Source organism: Scleropages formosus, chromosome 18, assembly GCF_900964775.1.
Source record: "Scleropages formosus chromosome 18, fSclFor1.1, whole genome shotgun sequence".
In the NCBI taxonomy this organism is placed as follows: domain Eukaryota; kingdom Metazoa; phylum Chordata; class Actinopteri; order Osteoglossiformes; family Osteoglossidae; genus Scleropages; species Scleropages formosus.
The window spans coordinates 17,070,048-17,092,545 of record NC_041823.1 but is presented as its reverse complement, the minus strand read 5'-3'; the positions used below and the strand labels follow the sequence as shown (position 1 = coordinate 17,092,545).

General features: G+C 44.3%; 1 protein-coding gene across 4 annotated transcripts in view; it reads right to left on the bottom strand.

Moving 5' to 3' along the window:
- arhgef2a (Rho guanine nucleotide exchange factor (GEF) 2a) overlaps nucleotides 1–22,498 on the bottom strand; it is a 57,102-nt gene that overhangs the window by 32,665 nt on the left and 1,939 nt on the right. For 2 of the 4 annotated variants that reach the window (XM_029259945.1, XM_029259943.1), the window contains exons 2-6: nucleotides 17,166–17,391; nucleotides 15,555–15,738; nucleotides 14,632–14,755; nucleotides 13,841–13,880; nucleotides 13,432–13,585 (exon numbers count right to left, since the gene is read on the bottom strand). In XM_029259945.1, coding sequence (XP_029115778.1) covers nucleotides 13,432–13,585; nucleotides 13,841–13,880; nucleotides 14,632–14,755; nucleotides 15,555–15,738; nucleotides 17,166–17,391 — 728 coding nt within the window. Of the gene's footprint in view, nucleotides 1–5,923; nucleotides 6,204–13,431; nucleotides 13,586–13,840; nucleotides 13,881–14,631; nucleotides 14,756–15,554; nucleotides 15,739–17,165; nucleotides 17,392–22,498 lie in introns of those variants that run through there. The other 2 variants (XM_029259944.1, XM_018737638.2) reach the window with 2 other exon arrangements.

Here is a 22,498-nt window from a genome sequence, read left to right as displayed (position 1 = left end):
AGTGTGTGAGTGCACTGCAATGAACTGGCGTGCCACCCAGGGTGTACCCTACCTCACATCCTATGCTTCTGGGAGAGGCTCTGAATCCATGTGACCCTGCACCACACAAGCAGTAAATGACACAAGTATATCTGGATGTTCTTTTTCTGCAGGTCCGTAGAAGCCAGGTTTCCAAATATTATACATGTTCAAAAGTGAAAACTGGGAACAAAAACACAGCCTTCCTCCTCTCTTGTCAACGTGTGCCCACCTCTCAGCCGGTCCCATCCCTTCCCCAGTCCTCCATGCGGCTTCTCCGCACGGTTTTCTCTGCTCAGCTGTTGGGCGTTACCTGTTCACTCACAGACAGGTAAACAAGCCAACAAAAGAGGGTCACAAAAGTAATGTTTTTACAGGTCTAATGACCTATCGCAACACAAAAACATCATGCAGCTGTGTGAATAGACGACTCTACACCACAAATGTGGCCACACTCAGGGTTGCTCATGAGGAGGGCTGTGTGACTGTTCCCGTGTTTTTCTCTCCTGCTGTCCCAATAACTGCCTTCGACTTTGCTGTCTGTTGATCTCCTTCCGGTGTGGCAGCTCTTTTCCGCAAGCCCCCGCTCCAATGTCTTTGTCAAGAACCGGTTTTGGCATTTGACTCCCGTGACCCCTACGTAAAATGACTCATGTTGCCATCTCCCGCACGTTCTTTCTCCTGTCTGGAACCTCATACGATCAGGTTGCAGGCCTGAAAGGTGCAATTGTGAAAACAGAGACGGAGGTGGGCAATGGGGTAAAGGGAAAGGAGAGGGCTCAGGTGCATCAATGGGGTAAATCAAAGAAGTGAAACATGTCCCCGACTATTCAGACTCTTCCTGTTGCAGATTCACTCAACAAGGAAACCTGTGTGGTGAGAACATTCCTTTTTATGGACCTCAAAACAAACAACAGATCCTGTGAAGAAAAGGGATGCAAGCAGCAGTGTACTTGCCATCTTTACATTCTTTCAGCTGAATCATGCTCTGAAGCAGTAGTTTCCCCACATGTCAACATTGACCGGCAGACATAAATGGATGGAGCATCACAAAACAAGCGCTACATCATGAAGAACCTCATAACTTCTCAACATGAGCATGGCGACCCTGTAAAGACAGAGTGCTCTGAGACATGTACTAGGTGACAGAAGTAACACATCCCACACAGCACTGATGCAACTTAGTATCATTTCCAGTCAGTCAGCTACCAACTCTGAAAGATCTCAGAAATTCCCTTAGAACCTTCTTTGTTGAAGGTTCGAATCCCACCTCCAGCTGTAGTACCCTTGAGCAACGTACCTACCCTAAATTGCTCCAGTAAGATTACACAGCTGTATAAACGGGCAAACTAAGTAGTTTAACACTGCAAACTGCGAGAGAAAAACATCAGCTAAATAAATGTAAAGGAGTCCTGATCATTTTGCTCTTTTTTTTTTTAAAGGGATCCAAGAGGTCTCCTTTCTTGGCCTCTCCAGGAAGTGCAAACATTACAACAACCACTTCCACAATAATACCAAATGACTTATCATTGTGGTCTAACTTGACTTCAAAAACAAGAACAACTGACCACCTCCTAAAACGGACTGCTGACTTTCCCAAACAATTTAAAGCCATTTCGAAAGAATTCCACGCAGTATCAACGTGAAAATGCAACAGGGACTTGGGAACGTTGCGTTGGCTATTCACGGTTCAGTTAGTTTGAGAGTATGGACCGCTGGCACTGATGCCAAATGGTTTCCCGAGGAACCAGGTGAACGCAACCTCCTGAAGCCTGTCTGAAGGCAAACGCTCGAGACTGGCGGGCACATCGGACAGCGAGTAGATCCCTGACGCACATTCTCAGCAACCGGCACTGGCAGCGTCAGCTCACGGAGAACACGACTCGCAGGCGGACTGATAAAACACACACGTACACACAAACTTCATTACACAGACACACAGTGAGTCACAATGACTACATACTGCGCACTGACTCACTGCAGAGACACTGAAATTCTTCCTCCTACACTCCAGGAAATTTAGACGGTCAGTAGAAAAATTTTGACTTTAAAGTCTCAAGGTGAACTTTGTCATTCGGTTGCTTTAACACACTGCAGACCGGCCCCAGCGCTACACTCCTCTAAGGCAACGGACTATAAACGAACGCTGCGAGAGTCTTTAAATTAGGTTTCGGTGACATGCCGAAGAACTCTCAATTACCGGGCCTGTCACCAACTCAAGAACTTGAGTTTGCAGTTTGAATCGTGGAGAAGAGCACTGGTTAAATCTGGTTCACGGTGCGATGAGAAAATTTGTCATTTGTGGGAAGAACTCATCTCTGAAATTACGAGATCTGAAGATACCGCCGCACTCAATTCTTACAGGGCAACGTAACAGTTACTGCTTCACTTGGTCGAATCAGTCATCTGCAGAGGTGCCTTGTTCCATAAGTTCCTTTTAGGAAAAATCAAGTTTAGAAGAGTGTTGGAACTGTTACAAGTCAAATGGAATAAACCTGACTTTGGAATAAGGGATGCAGTAATAGCTAACATGAGGCAAAGAAAGCAGACCACATCCAAGTAATTTCTCCAAAGTGACAATGAGAACTCTGTTAGCTCTCTCCAGTCTCATCCCCCCGGCAGCCCTCCCCTGTCCAGGGGACAATCTCCGCACTGTGTTAAACCTCAGTCTCGAGGGACGATGCTGCGTACTAAAGACCCCTAGGAGGAGTAAATCAGGTCCATTGAACAATCTGATATTAATGCATAGCTGGAGGAATAAAAATTGTGTTGGTTTGACATGATCAGCAAAAGGAATTGAGGGGAGAAGCAGGTCATTTGCATCCAGCAGAACTCCAACTTATCTAGGTGATTCTGTGTGAAGGTATTTTGGTTCAAGGTTGTTCTGAGAAGGGTCCTAGTTTGAAATGAAATGAACCAGCCAAAGGACTGATGGGAATCTGTACTGTGCCCGAATTAACTGCAACGACAGCCACTGGGGATCCCAGGCACATGAAGAGCTTTGTCTACAATGAGGACAGGTATCCTCTCTCCTGGATTCGCCCACACACCCTGAAGCTGAACTCCGTTTCACCGCAACAGCCGTGTTTCTAGGCCCAGACAGCATATTACTGCAAGAGTGAACAGGAGGGACCTTATCCTCTCTTTGGCACGTTCAGGGCTTTCCAGCATGTTTGTGTGTATTGGACTTGTGCTTCGGCCCCTTCTTCTTCGGTGGACTGCAGTCCACCCATCCGCTCCGCACCGCACCCTTGCCAGCCTGTGTGTTTGCAATGGAATGGCTAAGCCTCTGTGTGAATACCAGTGTGCGTGCGAGTTTGCCAGCCCTAATATTTCCCCACCAGCCACATCTGCTGGCATCTGTGCTTCCCCGTCTGTCTTTGATACTGTAAGAGTGACTTACTGAGTCCATCTGTGCCAGTATGTAAGTCTGTGCGCACGTGTGCGGGTGTGGGGGATGGGAGTCTGTCTGTGGAGTGTGGGGGCTGGGGTGTCTATGCGTGTGTGCACGCGCGGGCACAAGAAGGGAATTGACATGTTCGACGGGCTGGTAAGAAGCTAAAAGAAAGCCCAGTCCAACAAGCACGCTGAACTGTAAAGCCGAACAGAGTCATCGCTTGCTCACTACCCACCAGCACTTCCTATGCTCCGCTACTGACAAACTCGCTGGTCGCACACCCACGCGTGTTCTGTACTCCCACACGCCGGTGCTACAGAGAGACCCGGCTCACAGGAAAAAAGGCATTGTCCTCCATCGGTCCTTCACGTATCACGCGTTAACTGCGCTTGCTCAAATGCACGCAATTCCCATTTATGACAATAGTGTGTCGATGCGCACTGAAACATAAGAAGCCCTTCCATCTCACTTGAAATGAAAAGAAACAAACGCACAAAAAGCGGTTCCCTAAAAGAAGGAACACCTGACTCTCCCTTTTGTCCACCAGTTCTGTGCCACACCATATATCATGCATAGTCTGGATGTGGTATGCCTTGGAATAGATGTCACCTTCACAGCTTTTAGCTGAAACCACAGATATGCAGTGTTGCATTTCTATGGCAACCAGCGCAGGCGCGCGCGCACGCACACACACACACACACGGACACACATAAAATGCATACTCAAATACTCTTCTCAAACACGTAAAATCAAATGTTCGTACAGTATCAGGAAGCAACACACAAAACACAGATTTGTGTTGGTATCAGAGGATAAGTGCCGAAAAGAAAAATAAATGACTCACTCAGCAACCTGTAGTTATGACACCAATAAAACAGGAATGGCAAACTCCAAGTGCATACAGAAAGGGTCTAATAAACATGCAACTGTGATTTTTTTTTTTTTTTGGCTAATTGTGGCATTGATGAGATACAGGAGGGAGCTGGAAGAGACAAAACTAGTCATAAGGTTATGGGTTTTTTCTCCCCCCCCTTTTATAGAATAACATGCAGGAAAAGAGTCAAAGGACAGCAAAACAGCTAAAAGCAAGAGAAGGAAAACTGTGTTGACGTTATAAATGGAGGGATGAGGAGTAAAAACAGGAAGCAGAAAGAAGAACTTGCTCCTTGAGACATGATGCGGAGTCACACAAGAGGAGGCCTTAGTCACATAATGACATGGTGACAGGACCTTTCTGGCGGCCCACTGGGCCAGCGGACACCAGCTGTCGCACTGCCGGGGATGGTCCGACGGAGGGGGACACTGGGGACACTGGGGACTCCTCGTGTCTCCGCCACCGGCGCTCAGCGCAGTTCGGCTTCGACGCGCCACACGCAGCAGCAGCAGCACAAAGAAGAAGAGCGACAGCGAACGAACGGGAAATCCTTCAAGCTCCAGTCTTGGGCCATTTAATTTGAGACGAAACACAAAAGTGTACACAACGCTCATATAAAGCACACCTGAGAAAACGAAGACGGAGCAACTCACAAAACCAGAAAATAATTAAAAAAAATATAAAATAAAAAAAAAAAAAAAAAACTGGCCTGTCCTCCTCCTCATTTAGTTTGCGGCCATTGTTTAAACTATGTAAAGAAGAACAAATGTACTTTTCCATTAGTAAGTAAATAAATAAACAAACAAACAAAAAAAACGAAAAGAAACGGAAATGTGCCTATTCATATTTGTATACCCCGGAGACAACGCGAGCACTGTAGTGAGGGAAGACAAAGAGAGAGAGAGAGAGACAAGTTCAGCGGGAGACACGCACACGGACGGACCGGTGGGCTCACACATCCACTAACTAGGCTGATGTGCACGCGTCGGACACGTGTAACTTACGTGTTCGCCGTTAACGGAAAGTTGGGGTGGAGACCCGCGTTCGGCGACACCGCGAGTCGACGACGACAACGCCAGTAAAAATGTGTACGCGGTCTTAACGGAGCTACGGCCACTACTGTAACACACCGACTCTACTCACTGTACCCTACCAGCAGTGCGGGCTTAATCCCGACGCACAGAGACGCGCAACGCACCCCACCCCCACTCGACTCGTCTCTCGTTCACCCCCGACAACGTGCTCGGGGTCTCTGAAGCGCAGGACTGCCGCTCCTCCCAAGGAATCGTCCATATCCATCCACATAACGGAGCATTTTGTACCGAAAAGTGTTCAAAACGACTTTCAGTACTTCCCGCGTAAGGCAGGTTTACGATTAAGAGCGAACCCCCTCAACTTTCCGCTCGTTTACCGTTTACACGCGCTACGGGGGAAATTCCCGCTTAAAATAACTTTACAGTAAAAAGAAGGTTTAAAAAAATTAAAACTCTGCTCTTCGATAAAATGGCACCTTTTGATCGCCATCAAACTAATCGACGACTGTACCGTACGTAGTACCTGAAACATTATAATTATTTATTAATCAAGTTCATTCGACTGTGTGTTTTGAGACGTGTAAAAAATGTTTACTTACCCGTAAATTTATTTCCTTAATTCTCTCCTGTCGAGTTTTTGGCAGAGGATCCGTAATACGGGACATAACGATTGTTTCCAATAATATAAATATGATAAAATAGTACTTACTATCCTAAGAGATAAATAGATAAAAAAGTAAGCAGCTGTACTGTGAAAACCGTTTTATTGTTTTCCCCTCTCAAGACAGTTCCAGCTTCTCTTTTCGACCGACGTGGTAAACTCAGAGAAGACCGTCATGAACAAAATCCGCTAAATTAATTCTACGTCCCTGCAGAGTCCTCTGATTCCACCTTTTTTTTCTCAGACAGGAAACTCGACAGAGACCTGGAAACCACGCCCATTAGGGAGGGGCCAAGATAAACTCCGCCCCTCCTTCACAACACAGTGCTGTGCTTACAGTTCCTTAAGTTCCTAACTCCGCCCTTCAAAAAAAAAAAGTGAAAACTGTACATCTGGTAATTACGTCGTGGTGTGCTGCATTTTTGGTGAAATGGGTAGTCTTCTATTCCAACTCTACGTGGCAACGTTTATGCTGGACTAAGTGAAAAACCCAACTGGTGCAGTGGGAGTGAACAAAGAAAGGGTCTTCCTGAACTTATTACACATGACTGCCATTATGATTACTTGGGTATTATATCATAGAGTAAGGAACAAAGGTACAATGAAGAGGAAGCAATAATGAATAGATTTCACATGTGAAAGTAACGATAGCAATACTTTGTCTTTCAAGCCTAGATGTGCACTGACTATAATTTGAGAAATCCCCCCCCCAAAAAAAAAAAAAAATCTGTTTCAGTTCTGATTGACTACTATGATAATAAAAAGAGGTCTAATAGGTCTAATACAATCATGAGTATTAAGTGGAAGCAACAGGAACATCAAAGGGGATGCAAGAGGAAAGCTGAGGTGGAAGTGGAGGGATGGGTGGTCAGGTTTATATTTAGATGCCAGAGAGCAAGCGAGGGAACGCCCTGTGCTGCAGTCCCATTGAGCCAGAACCCCATTCTGCTCCTCAAAGCTTCGCACACACAAAAAAGCCAATCCTTGCTGTGTGAAGCACTGCAGTGCCCCCACGCTCTCAGCTCATTCTCTGTGGTCTTATAACTTTATTACCCCTATTACTATTATTTAGCATGAATTTTCATTCAAAGGATCTTACATTGCTCATGCTGTTGGATGTGTTTCCAAGAGCAAATCAGCTGATGTTCCATATTGTTATTAGAATGCCGTTGTGTTTCTGGGACTGACTGACTTTTCTACTCAGGTCCCTTCCACTACCTGCACTTAAGTACAGCAAATCTTTTTTGTCCTTCTTGATAAATAATTTATATGTACCCTGTAGGTCACTGGCATTTTTTAAATGTCATCTTTTTCAAAACCTTAAATTCAGTTCTTTCTTGGCTTAAGTGTATGTTTTTATCCAGGTTTGGTGCTTATCACCTTTATCCCTGTTTAATTTCTCCCCCTGTCCTATTTGCATCTCTTTTGGCGCCACTTCACTTTAGATAAATATAACCATCTACAGAAATAATAATGGAGACAAATTGTTCTGGGGGTGGAATTCTGCTCAGCAGTTTTGTGCCTCTTCAGTCTTCCCCCTTGTCACTACATTCTTCTCTGCTGTGCTACAACAGTAATCTGGCACTAACCTCAACCCATCCTGGTCGGCACTGCCCACGGTCCACAGCTCTCCTGCCTAGAACATCCTGCTCCTATCGACTCCTCTCCAGCTCTTCTGTGAGTCAGCATCCTCCCGCCTGGTGGCTCTGCTGAGGCCCTGTGCTGTCTCACACGCCCACAGCTTTCCCTCAACAGCATGATACTAGTGTCGTGTAAGAGAACGCAAACCCAACCAAGGCCTGCAAAGCACCAGCAAGGGCCACGCTGGCCCGGGGCCTTCCTCTCCTCTTCTGACTACCTAGGGAGTCCAGTTATTCAAAATAAAGTTCTCAAATGGAGACACTTTACCCAGAGACTGCCTTTCCCAGGATCAAGTCTGTCATTGATTAATTAAAATCTAATCAAGTATTTCTCAGCAGCAGTATTAAGATTTACATTTATTCATTCAGGTAGCCCACAATGCTAGATACACTACCTACAGTAAATCACTTATCTCTATAATAGTGCAATGTAACACCATTAGAGTCACCAATTCACCTTACATTTATTCACTCGTTCATTTGGCTGATGCCTTTCTCCAAAGCAACTTACAATGTTAATCTACCTACAATTATTTACTTATTTATACAGCTGGGTAATTTTACTGGAGCAATTTAGGTTGCTTCAGCTGAGAACTGAACCTGCAAACTTTGGGTCAAAAGGCAACAGCCATAATCACTACAGTACCAGCGGTTTACCTGAATCACACGTCTACAAGCAAACTTCACACCAGCCGAGCAGGGATCTAACTCGTGCAGCAGAGCAACCCACGCACATTCTTCATGCAACATCAGCAGTGCTGAAAGTCTAAGTGCTCAGCCGGACTTCACTGACCTGCTGTAAAGGATGCATTTAACTTCAGATGAGGTCACATGATTATCCTAGGACTGACTGAACCCACAGCAAAATAAAGTTATGCTAGAACATGCTGAATATTTAACAGTCAGAAATTCAACAAGAATGAAATGGCAAAGTACTTTCAAAACAAATGTGAATACAACTATTATAGTCACTAAATGACATATTATGGCAATTACACTAGGTAATTTGTGTTTTAAATAACAGTGACAATATCATACTTTTGTAATCTGTATTGTCTACTTATCTTTCAATAATGTTGTTTAACTGTACGGTTTTATAATGCGTTAGCAATTTTATAAGTTCTAAATTAAGAACAGATAAATGGCAATAAATCATCTTTCACTGCATCATATGCACACAATACTGATACAACAGCTCAGTAACTTCACTGGGCTGCACTATTATTATACAAGAGGTTTCCTATCATACTAGTGTTACAGTCCAGTTGTTTTACTTCCCAGTCCTTGTAAGGCCGTTGCTATGGGATACAGCTCAGTTACAGTACTCCTATCGGTCTGGAGGTGTTCTCTGCAGTTGGCATAGGAGGTGTGTGGGTTTCTGCTGCGGCTGAATGCTTCACTCCAATGAGATAATGGCCAGGTGCTAGAGAGCACACAAGCCTGTTATTCAGCATGGGTGCTGACTGACATTGCCACACCCCCTCATCAATAAAAGGCCATTGTGGGGAGAAGAACACTGCAACACACAGAGGAAAAGCAGAAAGAGACAGAAGGAAAATAAAAAAAAGAAATGAACTGGGATGTTGAGATTAAGAAGAAAAAAAGGAAGAAATAGAATGAGGAAAGGGGGAAAGGATATATAGTAAATAAATAAATATGAAAAGGCAGGTGGGAGGACCTACAAGAAAGAATAAAAAGGATAACTAAAGGCAGGAGGGAATTTCCTAAAGATATGAAACAGAAATTGGTTAAGGGAGGAGTACGAGGTGCAAATTCAGGAGGAAGTGGAAGATGGCCTTTAATATCAATCAAACTATGTACATTTGCTCAGTTAATATTATGTCAGTACTGGTACACATCCTACAGTATCTTCCTAACTTTATTACTCAATATCCATGGCTCTGTGCACCGCTTGCTGCGACTTTGGATTGCCCTGGGCAAACTGTACGCCAGCTCTAAGCGGAAATTGGAATGACAGAACAGGGGGAAAGGGTGGCAGAAGAGGAGACAGGAAGAGCGAGAGAGAAGGGGAGAGAGCGATAAGGAGAGACAGGGACGGAGACCGTCCCTGCTGACGCAATCCTGCCACTTGCCACCGAAACTGGCAAAGTCATCCAACTGGAGAATTTAGGGATGTGGGCTAGGGGTGCATGGAAGCAGGACTTGCGCCAACAAATATACTTACTGTTTTTATACGTTCCAGACGGCACTGCCTATTTGTAGCAAGCCATGGAAAAACACGCAGAGTTAGACAATATAGGTCCCTGTGGTACACGGAGTAAACTTACCGATACATTTCAGAAACTGCAAGCCGTATTACACATTCCAACCATCAGATTTCTTTACCTCATAAGCAAAGTAATTAACACTGAAAAAAGGAGACACCCAGAAGGAAAATCAGATGTTAAAGACCAAAAATACAAATCTCTCATAAAAACATCTTAAAATTATACAGTAGCTTACACACACACACTCTGTGACACACACATGCCATCCAGATATGTTCCAGCTGCTACTGTAGCTCTACTAACTTAACTTCTTTCCTTCAAAAAAAAAAAAAAAAAAAAAAAAAAAAAAAATTTTTCTCCTGTGAATAGCAATTTGTTTCCTTCTGGGCGTTTCTCAGTAACTACATTGCATAAGCAGCTCCTCTCTATTCCCTATTAAGGTCCCTTTTACAATTCTAGTACTGAGCAAAATGGAAAACAGCAAGAACAGTTACGGATGGGATTATGTCAAGTTAAGCAGATTCTTTCCCCTTTGTTAAAACAGTGCATATTAAGCCATGTGCACTAGAGAAGGTTGGGATTCCACTCAAAGCAAATAAGTTGCAGCTAAGGCAAAGGAGTGATGTGGCAAATTTCGGCTATGCTGTATTACCGTCACAGACATCTGCCCTGTGCTTCCGAAACGGCGATCAAAGTTACGAACCTAGCTTGTTTTCTTCAGTCCAAAACGAACATTGTGCAACATATAAACCTCACATATGCTTGCAAAAAAAAAAAAAAAAAAAAAAAAAAAAAAGCATACACACCGACAATCCCCTAACCCAGATATCGTTACGCAAGCTGAGGAATACACGGACAAGCCAAGACTTGCATGTATTTACATAGCATCTTCGCACAATATGTCAACTACCTGAACAACAGATTGTTAATACGAACACATACACAGAATCGCTCTCTCTCGCTCTCTATCTCACTTCCCACCATTGGTCTTTCTGAGAGAAAATTCTTCCGAATGTCAACGACGTCTGTACGGCTGCCAGGGTGGGGGAAATGAGCTCAGTGCCTCTGCTCGCTCCACCTGGAGCGTGTTCCTCGGGTGCCCATGTACGCTGCTGCGTAACTTTGGGACAGCGCTGCATCTGCACGAGCCAACCATTCGGCTCGCCGACGGTGGGCCGACAGCACAGAAAATCTAGCAAGCGCCATTAAACTTCACGCTAAACGTACACGCACCTCATATTAATAACTCGCATGATAAAGTACACAGAGAGGATATGCAGACTTGCACAGATATAATCATTCACACATACACACACATAAAGAGCAGAAGATAGGCACACACCCAAAGCAGCGCCAATGACCCAGGCCAGCCATCACCTCATTACAGTCAATCGCTGCGGGTGATGTCATCTGACAAATATAAGTAGCAGAAACCCAGAGCCCAGCTGACCTCACAGCCCTTTCTATGAAGAGCGACTGACAAGAACCTGGCTACGTGTTGATATAAACACTAGGGAGTAGCCTACTCTGTTTTTGCCCACGAAAGAAAGTTAGCGAGAGGTCTGTTTGCACCAGTTCTATCTCATAGGCCCTGCCGGATAGAGAGAGAGGGGAAAAAAAAAAAAAAGTTAATCAAGATTTAGAAAGGACATGACATTCTGAGTTATCAGCTAAATTACGTATTTCATTCACCACTGGGGATGTTTCTTTGGCAACTTTATTGCAAATGCTTAAGGAGCTAGGTAAGGTCGAGAGAAAAAAAAAAAAAAGGTAAATAAAAAAAGCAAAACAAGATCTTATTCCAGCACTCGGAAAAGTGTCTAACCAGTGTTAGCTAATCGATACTCTTACAAATTAACAGCGTTGTGCCCGGTTGCTCCGCCCTGCTCAGTTTTCTGGATATGAAGGCTGAAGGCTGCAGGGGGAAAGACTGCTGCCTGTTTTGATGGTTTGTCCATGTGCTACATTATCATCACTTAGGCACTTCCTTGCCGGTACTTTCTCAGCACTGAATGTGACAGGTCGCTCTCTCGTGGCTGTTTCACTGAACTACACGTACCGCAGGGGGGTATAACCGAAAAGTTGTTTTCAAGTTACAAGACAAACATGAAACACTCGCATTATACCTCACAGTCCATCTTCATTATGACATGTAGCTTAATCCGTCGTTATTTCTGAACCTTTTGGAGTCTTTTACACTTGTACCCAAACTGGATGACTGGATTTATAAGTCAGGATTGCTACAGAGCTCCAACAAAACATGTCCTAAGGCTGCATCTTGGTTCCATCATCTTTGGGGTACTCAAACCCAAAGTTTGCTACAAAGTTAAATGTTTCATATCTAACTGTGTGTGTATTCATTCTACCTGTGCTTTGTTCACTCCGGCAGAATAAGGTTTTAATATAAAAGTATGAAAATGATTTAAGTAGTTACAATACCAGTTTATCCATGAGTAACAGAGTAAAATGCACAACCAGATTTCCTTTAAGCACAGGGTGTACTAAATGCCAGAAAGGGAAAACAATGAAACAAAAAGAGGTACACGAATGGAAAAACTGGTTGCAAAAAAAGAACTTCACAATTCATGCAACCCACAGTTATAACCTGAAACTTGTTTACAACTGACATATTACTTTCCTGACTTCCCTTTTCATATTTTAATCAGCTTATGTACTGAAAGACAGTGACAGAACAACGTTGGGAACAGGAAAAGTCTCTGGGGTGATATGTATCTATAGTCCAAAATTAACATATTCGTTCCTTTTATAAAAATCATTCTCATGTTTGTTTTCTTTTCCAGATTACTGAAATATATAAATGTGGCTAATAACATATAAAGATACAGGCTCACAGTCAAACTACCTCCAAAGTACATGTCAAGCTAAGTGCTAAACCCTAAAATTGCTTTGTGACAGTCAAGGAAATTACAAATTAAAAAAAAAAAAAAAAGTCATGTCTATTGGAGAACTGGTTAATAATGAAACAAGCTGAGTGAGCAGCAATACGGTGAAAGAATTGCAATCAAAGCAGAAGTCAAACACAGTATATTACTTTGAATTCCACCAGTCTATAAGGCCAAGGCACTAACAATTCTGAAAAGCATTGTGAATCTCACAGGCATCAGGAGCAGCAGAGCATAAAAGCTGTACTGAACAGACACTTAACACTGACATCATTTCACCTGTTCTGGTGCTCAGCTGATACTTTCCTCCAAAATTGCTTAAACATTCTTACAGCTTATATACCATTTATTTGAGAAACTCAGGTTGCACTCTTTTCTGTAAAGTTTTTATAACTGGGCCTCAAACCAGCGACCCTCAGGTTACACATCTATCCTTCACAACTACACTTCCTGACAGTCTGAGACAACAGTACATTTCACATAGGTTAAAAAAAAAAAAAAAAAAAAAAAAAAGAGCAGCTTCCCAGCTGGCCATGATGTGGTGCTCTGAGTGCAACTTTACCACACGGCTCCAGACATGCGACGCTCTCTCCTCAACACCGAAAACCGAGTTACACAGGCACCCTCCGTGCTCAGCAAGACACGGAGACGGTGCCGGGACCCCCCGTGTCCTACCTTTCGGTTCCCTGCCATTTTGCGCAGGAAGCTGAGCGTGCGACCGAGCGGGTTGCCTGTCTTCACCTCCTGCTCCCTGCCGTCTCCCACCGGTGCCTCCGTTCTCTCCCCACTCTCCCTATACACGGAGCCCTCCTCGCTGTCGGCATCCACACTGTGGGAGGAGGGAGGACAGGAGGACAAAGGAAACACAGAGGGACTAAGACAACATCTCTATACAGAACCTAACACACCTACTGCAAAATTCACTTTGACAGAAATGAAGCGTATTTCTGAAAGACAAGCTCAACATCGGGATGCAACTGAACATTTGAAAAGCAGCACATCGAACAGAGATTTGCTCATAACTGAACTGGATCCACCGAGATTGTGTAGGACAGAAACTGAGACAACGCAGAAATGCACTCACCTCTGTGTGGACCCTCCAACCAGAGAATATAGGGAGGTTCCTGCGAGCGAGAAACAGGCTTGTCATGAAACACGTTAGACAGAACTTTCATAGCTAAAGTCATTACAGCTTACTGACTGCCAACTCAGCCAGTTAAAAACAGTCATTTGCAACAAACGTCATTTGTTAGTCAGATAAATAAGTGAATAAAAATTTCGATCACCTACTCGTTCACTTGATCAAATTCACCGCTGAGATTAGACAATTAAAGAACTACAGGCAGGAAGACACAAGCCAGACAAGGAAGAGAAAAAAAAAAAAAAAAAAAAACTCTTTGCTGATACATACAGAAAGCAAGAGAAGGCTGTATGGGCAGATGCACAGACAGGGAAATAAAAGAAAGATTAAGGTCTTTGGCGTAGAATGGAATGAGTTTGCGAGTATTAATGGAAAGGGACAAAGAATAAACGGCAAGGGTGAGCAGGAGAAGCAAAACAGCTTCAACTTTTGTATGCTGGATGGACGCAACCACAGCAGAACAAACACAGGAAGAGCGCTTCCGCATTACTGCACATACCAAGAACCATTCACGCTGTGCCTGTGTCGCTCACACATAAAACATCAATGCTCACAAACTGCACACGTAAATTGATAAGAACACCCTTAACAGTTGAAAAAAGTACTGAATGCATACACAAGTACAGTGCTTGGGCCAAATCATTAAAGGAACACACTGCAGATGCCTAGAACCCAGCAAAGTACTGAAGGCCCAGCATCTATAGCCCCGAGTACAGAACACTGATGATGCTTACTGGGGACGTGCTCACCGTAACACTCAGAATAGTGGCGAGGGATGGCCATGAGCGAATGGGACTTGATGGAGGCACAGAGAGCCGGGGCTGAGGCGCTGCAACCCTGCAGCTGTGCCGACTGCTCCTGCAACACAAAGCAGATCACATGGCGCTGCGTTCTTGTGGCATGGCGTGGGCAGACACAAGCGCAAGGCACAGAGCTAAGGCATGGAAAGCCACCCATGGCGGTGCCACTGCGTACACAGTGCAGTTCACTTAAATAACGCAATGGGAAGTCTCCGAGTGGAACTGACTGCAACAGAGTGAGATAAAATACAATACAAAGGAGCATCAAACCAGTTCTGTTAAGTTTGCTTGTCTGCAGTACTTATTTCAGACTGTTTCACATGGCAGGAAAGACTGGGGTTACACCTGTGAGACACACCCATCTGAGCCACTGAGTGATCTCGCCATCATCTGCAGCCAGGATGCTGCACAGGAAGAGAGTTAGCTTCACACAACCTGGTACTACTCTGCTGCACAAAGTTTGGCTCATTTTATGCCGAAGGAAGCAGGAGCCAAGGTGAACACATGTCTTTTACTGTCTTTCCCTTCCTCTGATCAAACTTGTTCAATGAGGCCCAGGTCAAGAAAGTATAACTTTGGAGTGTCTCCAAAATAAATAAAAGTTACACATGCCATTAACAACACATTTGGTCAGAATAAACAAATGTATTTGAGAAAGTAGTGATGTCCTAAAAACCGGCTCAGTCATGCTACATTCTCCCGTGTGAACGGTGAAAAGCAGTGCCCAGGCTCTTGTTAAAACAGCGTACTGTACAACGTACCAAGTAGAAACTATTTGCATGGACACACCCTCTATCTGTGTGTCTAGTAAAAGACAGGCAGTCAGTCCAATCAGCTTGTGTGGAAAAAAGCCTTACCTCCAGCAGAGCGAAGTGTTCTGAGTCAAAGTCCACCTCCTCTTCCGTGAGTGACATCAGGGACCCCAGCTCCTGGGTATAGTGGGTTATGGGGGCTCGGCGGGGATCCCTCCCTCGTCGGCCGCCTGGGGCTCCACTGAGCATTCTCTCAATGGACTCAGGGTCTATCTGCTCCAAACTCACACTGTCAAAGTGAAAGAGAGCGAGACAGAGAACCAAAGAAAGAAAGATAGACAGACAAGACAGATGATGGATTCAGGGATGGACAAGGAAAGGGAGAGGTGTGAAAGGAGGACGAGAAGGGAAAGGAACAAGACGGATTGTCTCTGTAAACATAAAACCCATTGTTCCGCGTCGCAGTCAATGCCGATCCAGCTGTCATGTCCAGTTGCTACTTGTACCGTTGGATGGCAAACCTGGACACCACAGTCAGGGCAACGAAAACTGCCACTATTACCGCCACAGCTGTTAACACAACTGATGCGGCTAAAAACGTGGCAGCAACCACTATTCCCACTACTGCTGCAACACCTATTGCTGCTATTGCTAGTGCGAGTTGTATAAACACTTTCTCCATAGCTATTTCTACAGCTTTCGGCACTCCAGAGCTATGACTGCTACACTGGTCAGCCTGGTGTAACTGCTGCCACTGTAACTACGAGCTATACCCCTGCTCCTCCATCTGCTGAAGTCATTCCTAGAGACTTCAAGCCTCGGGCTCTGTTCTCCCTACAGCTGCCTTTCTGAGTCTGGCTTTTCCGACAGTCTCAACCTCCCTGGACTTGCCAGAGGTACCAGTAACAAGCCTGGTGCAGAACTGGCCCAAACAATGGGGCTCACAGGGACACTGGCGGGGACAATGGAGCAGCGGGGCCCCTCAACGGGCAGCGCGCAGTGTGCTTGAGGAGACAAAGGAGACAGTGAACAGGCTGTTTTACGCCAGTCCTCGTGCCCCCCGAGAGCAGTGCCATGTCTCCATTTGCCATGAAAGTAACTAAGGGGGGGGGGTGTGATGGTGACAGAGGGTCTCCTGGCCCCCTCGCAGCGTGGACATGCAGATCTTCTGTACTTGATGACAACCCACATTCTACTGCTTTAGGAAACACAGCTATGTGCCAATAAACACATCCCTGACACAAAAGTAATAGCTGAGAAATACAAGGATACACAGAATGAAAATTTAAGTACTGTAACATTTTTAATATTAAGACATAGTTCATTAAATGTGTGATGTTCACCTTTAGAAACCCAGTTTTTAAGGAGGCAACGCTCTTTTTTTGTCACCATTTCCCCACTGCGATCGCGCTCTTGCATTAATCCACACGAAGAGTGAGCAAAGGGTATCTCAAAGTTTGCCGGCGACTGAAACAGAGGACTAGCTACCATGGAAGGAAGGAGGTCAGGATGTGAGTGAGGACTCAGGAAGACTAAGAGTAAACAAGGGAGTGCTGCACACTGCAGACTGTCTGAGCCAGAGCAGAATTAGTCAACGGGAGCAAAGATAAAGACACAGAGGCAGTACACAGGAGATGAAGTACTGCACTTGGAATTCTGGGAGGAAGAAAAGGGGCTGGCACCTGGGGAGAGCCAGGTGTCCCAGGGTGCCCTTACCTGCGGTGTTTGCGCTGTGGGTTAGCGCACAGCATGGCCTGGGGATCCCAGCTGCGCCTTCGGGGCTCCCGGCTCTCCAGTAACCAGGAATGAGGGGGCTGTAGGGTCACCATCCCGGAAACGAAAAGGCCGTTCGGGGCTGCAAGTGGCGAGGCGCTTGGGGAGCGAGGAGGTGCAGCAGGGCGAGGGACACAATGAGGGGTAAGAGGGGAGCTGTGTTGATCATCTGCACAGCAAAGGGGGGGAGAGGAGTATAAGACATTCTGGATAGGGACAACTGGAAATGTTTTGCAAAGTTCATACAGTAATTCATGTTGAGCACAATTCACGTCCTTGTCCAACAGAAAGCAAACATGCAACGTGCAGGTGGAGGAGAGCAAAGGAGGGCAAACCGAGAAAGACAAAGCAGACACTAGAAACAGAGCCAGAGGCTACTCCATGACTTCCTCTCAATTACAACACAGCCCCCTACGCAAAGCTACAGTTTTGAAGAATCAAAGCCCCCTCTACAGGTTAACAGTCGTCATTGCAACTTTGCAGAAATTCCCTGTGCCTAGAAGCACCTCCACTTAGTGGTGTGGCAACATCAGATTTGGTATAGATACAAATATCTCGAAAATTGGCCTAAATATGTTTCCGGAAATTCCCGAAAGAGTTTCTAAATATCTCAAAAAAAAATCTCAAAATATCACATACAATTTTCTAAATGTCCTCAAAAATGCCTAAATATCTACATATATGTCTATATTATTTTAAAGATTATGTGTTGTCTATGGCGGGGGCGCGCGGCGCAGTGGGTTGAACCGGGTCATGCTCTCCAGTGGGTCTGGGGTTTGAGTCCCGCTTGGGGTGCCTTGTGGCGGACTGGCATCCCGTTCTGGGTGCGTCCCCTCCCCCTCCAGCCTTATGGCCTGTGTTGCTGGGTTAGGCTCCGGCTCCCCGCGACCCCATATGGGACAAGCGGTTGTGTGTGCACGCGTGTGGCGGGGGCGCGGTGGTGCAGCGGCTTTGACTGGGTCCTGCTCTCTGGTGGGTCTGAGGTTTGAGTCCTGCTTGGGGTGCCTTGCGATGGACTGGCGTCCCGTCCTGGGTGTGTCCCCTCTCCCTCCAGCCTTACGCCCTGTGTTGCCAGGTTAGGCTCTGGCTCACTGACACCCCACTTGGGAGCAGCGGCTTCAACCAGTATGTGTTGTCTATGAAAGGATGAGACTGACAAATAAATGTGTAAAAACAGTTTTACTTGAAATGACTTGACTCTTAGAACTTTCATGCCTGAGTGAGACTCCAGTGGCTTGGCAGAAAAGTTATTAAAGTGTGTTGAATCCAAAAGAACATGTTGAGAGACGCTGGCAATTGTTGGATTTATACACTAAGGATCAGCATTCGACCAATCACTACTGATTGCCCTTCATCAACTCTTGGTTTGGCTCGCTTTTCCTAGGTGCTGACAGAGAACGGCAATTCCTTTGAGTACAGGTTGACAATTTACTTTTTCTAGACAAATCGCTCGATGATGGAGCTTTGAGGTGATCTAAAAGGGACACCACTTCGTTTTCCCTCACTGCTGTACTAGTATTGGAAGTTTGAGCTTCGGGGGTCTGCCTGTCGTCACGATCCGTACCCTCCACGTTGGGTTGCACCAGGCATTGCGAGATACATTATGAAATAGTAAAGCTGCTGGATGATTAGCTTGCCGGCTCAGTAAAACCGACGGAAACGCAGAGAAACCCTCAAAGTAGGCTCAAAACTATACTTCATTTTTCTAAATATCCCAGGATAACAGTTTTTTTCGAAATATCTCAGAAAAATTCTAAATATCTCAGACACTTCTTATCTCCAAAAATATCCAGATATTTGTATCTAAGCCTACATCAGATATGCTGCTGTCCTTTGGATTGATCAACAGGGCCAACAGGGCTTGAATGGGCGGCATCATTTAGTTCCTGTGGTTTTCATTGCCTGGCCTGTCCTTGTGTACATGTACTACTTCTGGGCATCACTCCTCAGCAACCAAGCACACGACACATGTACAGTACAACACTCAGGGGGAAGTTACTCACGGGTCACATCAGCACGTACAGTATTCTGTTACAAACAGTGCCAGGTACTTCCATCTCGCTCTCATTACTCATTAAATGGGTTTGTTATCCATCCAAAAAATGGGTTTGTTATCAGTCCAACATATAAAAAAACACACACACACAAAAAAAAAAAAAAAAAAAAACTTCAATGTACCGGTCCTGATCAAAACAATAACTAATACTGTCTACTTGTTAAAAATAGGATTTCCAAACCTAAACGTAGTAACGTAATGTAAACCAAAATTAGACGGGCTGCCAAACGAAAAAAAAAAGGTGCAAAAGTTGTCTGTCTTCTGCAACTATGATATTAACAACTGTAAATAAAAGAATTATAGGTAGTTTAACCATTGATTTTAAACTTTAAAATCGACATATTTAATTTTTACTTAGCGATTTAAGTCATTTGCCTACATTCAAAATTTTAAATCTTAATTTTGGTGCGCTGCTGATTATTGCTTCATTTTGTAGTTTTGTGCAACACAGATCTGCCTCAATAATCAGGAGCTTTCTTATGTTCAGCTGCTGCACAGTTCTGCATTTTATTGACAACAACTGTTACTCTACTAGAATATATGCTATATATGTTTAACATTCCGGAAGTAAACGTACAGAACGCCTTCCTCATTTACAGAACATTCATTAGTTTCATCATATTTAACAAAGTGTATGTTTGTTACCATCTGCATAAGATTAAGTTAAGCTTATTCTGACTACATACATAGAGAAAACAAATAATAGATTTTTCTTTAACTCAATGTGTAAACATTAGATAAGTTTGAACGTTTGTGAGGTTACAGTGAAGAAGCGTGGCTTATTCCCATGTAACTGTTGTCTAGTTGACTCAGAGTGACAGTGTGCACAGGATCGTTTCCTACGTGTCCCGCAGAACACGGGTGCAGGTGCGAGCGCATCGGCCTCCACACCACCCTGTGTGTTTATGGTGAGTGTTAGACAGGAACTCAGCAACCAGCCCACTAGGTCAACAGCTCCGATAACAAAGAAACTCCCTCGGTGTTGGATAGCAACACACCCATTAGGTTATACGGCCCATTCGATCTACCATACGTCATTCTCACGCAGCTGGACGTCACAATTCAACTCTCCCATCCCTTTCCTTTTAACTTTAAACACACACAGAGTTGGAAACCACTTGTCCTAAATGCGGTCGCAGCAAGCCGGAGCCTAACCCGGCAACGCAGGGCGTACGGCTGGAGGGGGAGGGGGACACACCCAGGACGGGACCAGTCCACCACAAGGCACCCCAAGCAGGACTCGATCCCCAGACCCACCAGAAAGCAGGACCCAGCCAAGCCCGCTGCGCCACCGCGCCCCCCTTTAATTTTAAACCAACAACATTATTCAAATAGATAATGTCTTAGCCTAAAGTCATAAATGGTAAAGAAACACAATTACAGGTACTTCTCAGTTTCAGAGAGACACAGCCAAATGTAATTGGGTGAAAAATTCACGTATTTCCCAGACACTCAGCTTACTCAACAAGTCCAAATGTTTGGGGCAGTTTATAAATAAGAAACACTATGTCTTTTGCATCTCTCCATATTTGAAATTCCTCACACGCCAACAGTAAACACTTTAAAAATGTAAACAAAAAGATAATCAAGCACCTGAACATCAACTGTTTTCCTACATGTGTCCAGGCACGAACACGCATACAGCTGCATCTGTATGTACTCCGGGTTCTGACCAACTTTTTATTTCTAAAGGAGAGGCCTTATATAATGTCTCATGTTCCAAGATGAAAATTTCAGCAACGCTCCCCTGCCCCCTTTCCGTGATCGAGTCATGGATGTCAGATATGGGCAGTGCTTGAAGTGAGGTGGTACTCACCTCACCTGGTGGCATCTAAATAACACAGGGAACTTTCTTCAACGTTAGCCTGGCTGCAAAAGGTCTTACTTGATCTGACAAATGAGGAACCCTTTTGAGTTGGCCTATATGTTGACATTTCTTCATTAAAGAAAGGTTTTTCATTTTAAAATCAGTTCATGGTTTAAAAAGGTCAACACTGCCCCTCTGGACAGCTTTCAGTCTATCAGAGGCAGGAACTGATAAAGGTGGGTCATCTTTCCTGACAGCCCCCTGTGATGGTCTGCAGCTACCATTGTATTGTGACAGCAGGGCCAGTTTTATAACTATGTGAACCTAGGTAATCACCTAGGAGTACCAAATTTTGCTACTAAAATTGAAAAATTCTTATAATTAAAAACTTTGCTGAATAAGGTTTATTAGAAAACTGAAGATATGTCATCTTATATAAACATATCACACATTGCTCCCCCATGTGTTTGAAATGTTGCGACTTTGTAGGTAAAAATCTGCTATGAAATGGACGGTTGGTCTACACAAGAAACAGTACACACAAGTTTCCATATAATAACTATATATATATATATATATATATATATATATATATATATATATATATATATAAAAATATACATACACACAAAATATGTATAAAATTTTATACACAGACACACACAAGTATTGTGTATATGTAAAGTTCTTGATCTAGGCACTTTAGACTGTTCTGCCCAGTCTATCCAACCTGTATAGCTGGGGAAAATTTGATTCTCCATCATACCCATTATGTTCGACAAAAGCATCACTAAAGCATGTCCTCAGCAGCTGCCGAAGAGCACAGATCAACCCGGTCAGTTTGCCTGGGTGAGAGTGTCTGATGTTGACAGACCCAAAATACCCCATGAGAACAGGTTACATCACTGATGATGTGCCCAGGTGCAGCAGAAGACGTGTGGTATAAATATTTGTTCCCTTAAACTTCAGTCTTGAAAAGAAATTTTGATTTCAGCCTGTTTTCAGAAGTTACCATATTTTTGGATGGTAATTAGTATGTTTATATCTATAGTATGTTATATTGTAGTATCTTTTTTTTTACTGTGTTTACTGCTTTGTTTAGTGATTATCTTCTCATCTGTCTTGTCACTGTCATTCTGTCCACGCTGTGGAAGTTTCTGTCACCAAGACAAATTCCTGTATGTGTGAACATACTTGGCAATAAAGCTCATTCTGATTACTGTACTGTCTTTTGCTGTTTTCACAAGTCTTGCACACGTGTACTTTATGTAGTTCTGTGCTGGTAGCTTTGTGTTGTTTTATGTAGCACCATGGTCCTGGAAGAACGCCGTTTCATTTCACTGTATACTGTACCTGCTGTATATGGTTGAAATGACAATAAAGCCACTTTGACTTGACTAAAGCATACATGTG